The 8,509-nt window shown below is 35.2% G+C and overlaps 1 protein-coding gene across 1 annotated transcript; it reads left to right on the plus strand.

The window, feature by feature from the left end:
* Positions 1–3,390: 3,390 nt before the first annotated feature.
* Positions 3,391–4,729, plus strand: LOC111610468 (gastrula zinc finger protein XlCGF8.2DB-like; the record flags this gene model as incomplete). The annotated part of the gene is made up of 3 exons (XM_023344698.1): positions 3,391–3,466; positions 3,599–4,243; positions 4,328–4,729. Coding segments are annotated over 3 exons (951 nt in total), but the record flags the coding sequence as incomplete, so codon positions are not given.
* Positions 4,730–8,509: the final 3,780 nt, after the last annotated feature.

Consider the following 8,509-nt stretch of genomic DNA (forward strand, 5'->3'; position numbering starts at 1 on the left):
CTAGAGTCAGTAATGAAATAGAGAAAGCTTTAAAAATGAAGGAACTAATGATTATAGTATTTTTTGATATAGAAAAAGCGTATGACTCACTATGGAAAGAAGGATTACTTATAAAAATGAAACAGATGGGAATAGGTGGGAGAATGTATAATTGGATAGCAAATTTTCTGCTAGATAGAAAAATAAGAGTAAAAATTGGGAATGATTATTCAAAAGAATTTAATGTTGAAAATGGAATACCTCAAGGTAGTGTAATTAGTCCAATTTTATTTAATATTATGATCAATGATATTTTCTATGATACTGATAAATGTATAAAATCTGCACTATATGCAGATGATGGGGTCATATGGATGAAGGGGAAAAATATTAAATATGTGGTAGGAAATATTAAAAAAGCAATTAGTAAAGTAGAAAAATGGTCTTATGAATGGGGTTTTAAATTATCAGCAAGCAAGTCTTGTTATATGGTTGTCACAAAGAAGAGAAATATTAATATAGAAACAATAACATTATATGGACAAACGTTAGAAAGAGTAACAGAATATAAATATCTAGGTTTATGGTTGGATAGTTCGTATTCATGGAAAACACATTTAGATAACTTAGAAACCAAGTGTAAAAAAAGTTATTAATCTATTAAAGGCTGTGGCTGGAAATAATTGGGGTGCAGATAGACAGTCATTATTAAGCATATACAGGGCTCTCATGAGATCAATAATAGATTATGGCAGTATAATATATGGAGCAGCAGCTAAAACATCATTACAAAAAATAGAAAGATTACAGTGTAGGGCTTTACGTATATGTACAGGAGCAGTAAAAACAACACCTATTAATGCTCTTTTAATTGAAACTGGGGAAACTCCACTGGAAATGAGGAGAATTAAATTAGCTTTAGCATATTGGATGAAAATCAAAAGTAATAAAGATGATAATGTGAATTCAATTATTTTACAGAATTGTTGGGAATATTTGAAGTTCCAAAGTAATGGATTTGGATGGATGGTTAGGAAATGGATTAAAATGTATAGATTAGAGGACAAGGAAATAGCTCATTTTAATCCAATTAGCGTTATTCCTCCATGGCTAATACCAGAGGTTAACGTAGATTTGAAAATTAATACAATGAAAAATGATTGGAATTTAAATGAAATAGGGATCAAGACTGATATTTATTTAAGAAATACATATAACAATTATCTCAAAATTTATACAGATGGTTCTAAGAATTTAAAAGGATATGTTGGAATAGGAATATATATATCAGAGTTTAATAAATTTATTTCTAAAAGAATATCAGATCGTCGGTTTTTACAGCAGAAATGGTGGCAGTTATATTAAGCTTGCAATGGGTTGAGGAGGTCCGACCAGACAGGGTGGTGGTGTGCACAGATTCCAAAGCAGTAGTAGAAAGTATTAAGGGAGAAGGAAACGATAGAAAAGATTTAGTATTAGAAATTCATCATATTTTATTTAGATTATATAGGGGTGGCATTGATGTTTGGTTTTGTTGGGTGCCAGCACATGAAGGAGGAAAAGGCAATGAAAAGGCAGATAAAACAGCAAAAAGGGCTTTAGAGGGGGAAATAACAATTTCAATTCCTTTTGGGAAAGGGGAAGGGAAATCACTTATTAAAAGTAAAGAAATGGAGAAATGGCAAAAAATGTGGAATGAAGATAAGAAAGGAAGAAGATTATATGAAGTACAAAAGTCAGTTCGAACTCGAAGCATTAATGAAAGAAACAGAAGAGAAGAAATAATAATTAGTAGATTAAGAGTAGGTCATACCTACTTAAATGACATGCTTTATACAATAGGGAGGAAAAATAATGATAAATGTGAGAGATGTGGAGAGAAAGAAAATGTAGAACACATATTGATGAACTGTAAGTCATATGAACTCGAAAGGGAAGAATTAAAGAGAATAGTTAGAAATATAGGGCATGAATGGAATCTTAAAGGTATATTAGGAAATGAAGGAAACATAACAGATATTCACAAATTAAGGAAAGCATTGTTTATTTATCTTAAGAATACAAAATTAAAAAATAGAATTTAATAGATGTGAAGTAATGCTGCTACACACTCATGTACAGTAGGTGGCGGTATGCACCTTAAAGTTGCTTGTGACTCGCCATAATAGAAAAGAAGAAGAAGAAGAAGGACGAGGAAACGGAAAGAAAGAAAGAAAATGGCGCATGGTCTGTTTGGTTGAATGTTCGACTGTTTCTCTAAACGAGTTTATCAACGAGCCGTTAACTGCTGCTGAAGAAACATTCACAGAGTTTAAAGAAATCATCGTCAAGTCGGAGGAAGAGATGGATGATCATCGCAGACTGCTGGATTTCTCCCGGAGGCCCCAGATAATCTTACACCGAATAGGTAGGAACCAGCAGCGTTTGGATGCAGGTTAAGGTCTAAATGTCTGCACCTTTCTGTATGAGGATCATTTTAGTAAATGTTCTTTTCCCGTATAAATGTTTTGTTAACCGGTAAATGAACGCAGGAATCACAATTACGCTGTGAAAATGGCTTATTGATGTAGAAATAAAATGACCTTTTATGGCTTTTCCTCCTTTAACTACACGAAGCTGAAGTTGGTTTCCGATTCCACCTAATTTTTCACTTCCTTTCGCATCTTTAATAGACTCTGGTTTAAAAACTGCAAGAACTACACTCTTCAAAACCTGGACTGGATTATTCTGCTCTAATAGCAGAATATTTAAATCCATGTTTGGGATTTGTGAAACTTTTTTCTGATTTGTGAAACTTTATTGGAGAAAGACACAGTTAAATTTTTATTTTTAAATAATAAATCGTTGTCCCTGGTGACATAGCGAGTAACAAGCCAATCACAACCCTCTTTTCTATTTGTTTCAAGTTTCTTTTTGATCCAGCCATTGTTTCATACAACCAGATTAATCAGAATTTATGTATCAGAATCACAAACATTTTAAACTTGTTTATTCATTGTAAAGCTTCGTGTTGTTTTCACGTTGCTTATTTTACATATATTGTCCAGTTCATGTCACAGTAGAGCAAATGAAGCACCGCGGTGCATCGGCTCATGAGTCGAATGATTGGATGGAGTTCCTCAGGGCTTTTAAAAAAGAGGACTAAAATGAAATTTGAATATAATTTATAGTATTTGTTTAAAATCCGTTCATTTGAGAATTCTCCAAATGTCAGCTGGATATGTCGATTCATCTATATCTCTGTCTACGCTCTTGAATTTTCAAATGGTTTTTTGTTCATTTCTGCCTTAAACGATTTACTTCAGTAAAGTTAACAATTACTCTTTTTCTCTGTTTTCTTCTCCAGATTCCCTGAAGTGTAACGTTTATAAGCAGGAGAGGAGATCCACTCTGGACCAGGAGGAGTTAGAACCTGTGCAGGTGAAACAAGAACAGGAAGAGCCAGAAGATCATCAGATAAAAGTGGAAGAGAAAGAAGTTTACTGCAGTCAGGGTGAAGAACAGATTGAATTGAAACAGGAGACTGATACCTGCATGGTGGTTCCTGTTGATGAACAAACAGACCACACTGAATCAGAACCAAACAGGAACCAAGTCATCTTCCAGGAAGCTGCTGAAGCTGAGAACCAAAATCAGGAAAGAAGAAAACCTTTCTCATGTGGCATCTGTAAAAAGTGTTTTGCTTTCAAATCTGTTTTTGATGCTCATATGAGAACTCATACGGGTGAAAAGCCGTTTTCATGTGTGAACTGTGGAAAAGGTTTTAGTCACAAACAGCATTTAACTCGGCACATGATGATTCACACTGGTGAAAAGCCGTTTTCATGTGTGAACTGTGGAAAAGGTTTTAGTCACAAACAGCATTTAACTCGGCACATGATGATTCACACTGGTGAAAAGCCGTTTTCATGTGTGAACTGTGGAAAAAGTTTTAGTCAAAAAGTTAATTTAACTCAGCACATGATGATTCACACTGGTGAAAAGCCGTTTTCATGTGTGAAATGTGGAAAAGGTTTTAGTCAAAAACAGGTTTTAATTCAGCACATGATGATTCACACTGGTGAAAAGCCGTTTTCATGTGTGAAATGTGGAAAAAGTTTTAGTCAAAAACAGGTTTTAACTCAGCACATGATAATTCACACAGGTGAAAAGCCGTTTTCATGTGTGAAATGTGGAAAAAGTTTTAGTCACAAACAGCATTTAACTCGGCACATGATGATTCACACAGGTGAAAAGCCATTTTCATGTGTGAACTGTGGAAAAGGTTTTAGTCGAAAACTTAGTTTAACTGAACACATGATGATTTACACTGGTGAAAAGCCGTTTTCATGTGTGACCTGTGGAAAAGGTTTTAGTCAAAAACAGCATTTAACTCGGCACATGATGATTCACACTGGTGAAAAGCCATTTTTATGTGTGAACTGTGGAAAAGGTTTTAGTCACAAACATCATTTAACTCGGCACATGATGATTCACACTGGTGAAAAGCCGTTTTCATGTGTGACCTGTGGAAAAAGTTTTCGTCACAAGGTGAGTTTAATTCACCACTTGAGGCGTCACACAGGTGAAAAGCAGTAGAAGTATTTTCCATACATGTTCTATGTTGAGGTTCACTATAGAACTGATTTGGTTTAAAACTAGAATGAAAGACTGGAGGGGTTTCATGTCTATAAAGCTGACAATTTTTGTATTTGTTAAATGTGATTATTTGGATACTTGGAGATGTGCAACCATGACACATTTTCCTTCAGAGATGCTTTCTTGTTTTTTTTTTTGGCATATTCTTTATCAAAAGATAATAATGATAAACTGTATGTTATTGTATTAACATACAGTACATGTCAAACTGTATGTTGTGTGTGTACAACGTGAAGAGCAGAGGGCTCAGCACACAGCCCTGAGGAGTGCCAGTACTGATGCTGATAGATGAAGAGGCTTGGGGGCCCACTGACTATTTCATGCATTAACAGAGTTTGACCGGACATGGACTCCCTTCCAGAACATTCTCACATGATTGGACTTGAGGGATTGATTTGTATTATTCTGTACAATAGAGAGAGTTAGTGGGGTTTATTTTAAAAGTTTTTAAAATCAAAACTAGAATGTACAGAATTGAGTGGGTTTTTTTTTAAATCTGGAAAAAAAATATTTGCGATATTTTTGTCTTTAAAGTAAAATGAGATTGAGTTTTCTTTCAAATTATATTAACCAGTTTTACTCTGATTAAAATCTTTTCAAATGAAATAAAATGGATTTGTACTTGAAGGAAAATGCAAGATTCACCACAAATTAATTTTCCTGCTTTGATTGCCAGAGCCGGCACAAGGCATAGCAAACTAAGCAGCCACTAAGGGCCCCAGGGCCACTAGGGGGCCCCCTCAGTGGAGCTGATTTTATTTATTTTTCTTAGTAATAATTTCTGTCATAATATCAAAACCACACAATGTCACTATTAAGTGGTTTGTTTTTACAATAATATATACGTATATTTGATAATGTATGTAGAAATGATTTTTTTATTGATAGAAAGAAACAATATGGAAGAATAGAAAAAAGCCAAGATAAAGGTTTGTTTTAATGTGTCTTGGTAATGTCATGTAAAAGATTTGTAAAGCTGCTAACAGAAAATTAGCTTGAATGGTCCAGTTCAACAGCCCAACATTTATAGGGTCTTTGTGTTTGTGTGAACCTGAGTTTAAACTTTAAACGAGTTGATTCTCATGGTTGGCTCTGTATATTTCTCAGGTATTTTTGGCTTCAAAACTCCGTGTTTGATAAGGTTTGATAACAATAACTTAAACTTCTCAATGTTTGACATTGTCTAGCAAAATGTTTTTACGTCAGGCTACATAGCTGCTACATGGATGAGCTGCTCTATGCTGTAGTTGGTGATTTGTTGTTTGCTGCTGAGCATAATCATTTTGTGGCCAAAACAAACATTATTTTTACATCAACTTCTAAGTTATGTTAGAATCATTTGAAGGATCAGAATCAGTCCAGTACTGGTACCGGTCCACATTGTAGGGGAGAAAGACTCACCTGGTATAAATTACAATTTTTAGCTATTTGTTAGATTTTAAATTTCTTATTTTCATATGTACTCATTTATCTTACTTTAATTTGCTTTTTCTAGCAGCTGTTAACTTCTGTAACTAGGGTTTCCAAAGTCTGAATAAAAAGAGGAGCAGCGAGAGGGGAAATTTAGAGTGAATTGCAATAGACACTGTTTCAAAGTTATAATAATTTATTAAAATAAAAACAGTAAAATTAAACAATACCTCTATGTAGATGAGAAGAAGTTAGGAAAATCTAAGCTGAGTTGCCGAGGCTTGGCGGTAGGTGCTGACAGGTTCTGGATCGGAGGCTCCCGAGCAAAGAATCACCAAACACCGTGACGTCACAAACACTCGTTGGATTTCCCTCAATCGATTTATGTTGATCACGGGACAGCCACAGCAACAGGGGGCGCCACCATCTGGGCCAAACGCACCACCTTCAATCCTGAGGGCTAAAAAAGAAAAAAATACAAACTATTATTAAAATACCGGTAGAAAAATCAAATAGATAAAACCGGTAAAAGTCTTTTACACTCGACCACCAGCACCGCACAATTCAGTGAACAAGCCGGTGCTGATCGGCTCTCAATAAGCCACAGGATGGGCGGAACCAGCGGTAACTCCGAACAAGGCAGCAGCGATCATTGTGGATATACGGAAACTATAGGAAAGGTTCTGATCTGGTGGAGTGAAGAAACTGTGAAACATGTTGCGGGATGTAGGAGATACGAATCAGAAGACAATATTAACTTTGGATTTGTGGAAAACTGGAATACTAATATTGTATTTGTTTTATTTAGATAAAGTGGAAGAAAAGATTTTACGTTTTTCAAAGAGAACTGGCACTGTATGAGAAATCTTTAGATGTGATGATCGTAAGATCCACAAGGTGGCGGTAATGCAATGACATGAATGAACGACAGTCATAAAATCCCAAAGAAGAAGAAGAAGACAAAGAAAATGGCGCATGGTCTGTTTGGTTGAATGTTCGACTGTTTCTCTAAACGAGTTTATCAACGAGCCGTTAACTGCTGCTGAAGAAACATTCACAGAGTTTAAAGAAATCATCGTCAAGTCGGAGGAAGAGATGGATGATCATCGCAGACTGCTGGATTTCTCCCGGAGGCCCCAGATAATCTTACACCGAATAGGTAGGAACCAGCAGCGTTTGGATGCAGGTTAAGGTCTAAATGTCTGCACCTTTCTGTATGAGGATCATTTTAGTAAATGTTCTTTTCCCGTATAAATGTTTTGTTAACCGGTAAATGAACGCAGGAATCACAATTACGCTGTGAAAATGGCTTATTGATGTAGAAATAAAATGACCTTTTTATGGCTTTTCCTCCTTTAACTACACGAAGCTGAAGTTGGTTTGGGATTTGTGAAACTTTTATCTGATTTGTGAAACTTTATTCTGATTTGTGAAACTTTTATCTGATTTGTGAAACTTTATGTAACAGACGGCTGCAGAAGATCTTTCCTTCCAACAACCATCTCCATCTACAATAACTCTTGGAAGAATTCATGAGTAACACCAACATTTAATTTCCCATTAGGATTAATTAAGTGGTTTTGAATTAGAATTGAATTGGAATTTTAAAAAACTGCATGGAACAAGTGTGAATAGTAATCTAAACTTTAGTGAAGTTTCACAAATCCCAAACATGAATTAAAATATTCTGCTATTAGAGAAGAATAATCTAGTCCAAGTTTGTAATACGTAGTTGTTGTAGTTTGGGCATTAGAGCAGTTTTAATATGAGCTGGATGCAAAGATGGGTAAAAATGGCATTTTATTGAAGTTCCACAAATCGGATAAAAGTTTCACAAATCACAAAGATGGTTTTAAATATTCTGCTGTTAGTTGAAAATAATCTTGTCCAGGTTTCAAGAGTTTAGGTGTTATGGTAGTTTGGGAATTTGAGCAGCTATACTATAACAGAGATTAAAAAGTGGTGAAATCAACCTTTATTGAAGTTTCACAAATCAGAAACATGGTTATAAATATTCTGCTGTGAGAGCAGATTAACCCAGTCCAGGTTAGAAGAGTCTAGCTGTTGTAGTTTTTAAACTAGACTCTATTAAAGATGTGGAAGGTAGTGAAAAATTAAGTGGACTCGCCCTTTAGCCATTTCCTGAATCAGAAGCTGGAATCGGAAACCAACTTCAGCTTCGTCCAATGATCTCAGGTAATTACTAATTGGAACGTGCATATATAAGCTAGTAAAGCCTTGCAATGCAAACAGCATGAAACAATAATAGAGGTGTTATTATCTGTCAAACTAAACCTCATATAAAAGTCCAATCAACAAGCCACTGCTGCATTGAGGTGATGTTTCATACGTAGGTGTAACACATGAGAAAACCCGGATCGTGACAGACGACGTGGAGTTTCAAATAATATCAAGTGGCCTAGGCTCTCCCTATTAAAAGTACCCAGGCAAGTCTGGCTTAAAATTATGAAACAGAAGTAGT

This window comes from Xiphophorus maculatus, chromosome 13 (genome assembly GCF_002775205.1).
Source record: "Xiphophorus maculatus strain JP 163 A chromosome 13, X_maculatus-5.0-male, whole genome shotgun sequence".
In the NCBI taxonomy this organism is placed as follows: Eukaryota; Metazoa; Chordata; class Actinopteri; order Cyprinodontiformes; family Poeciliidae; genus Xiphophorus; species Xiphophorus maculatus.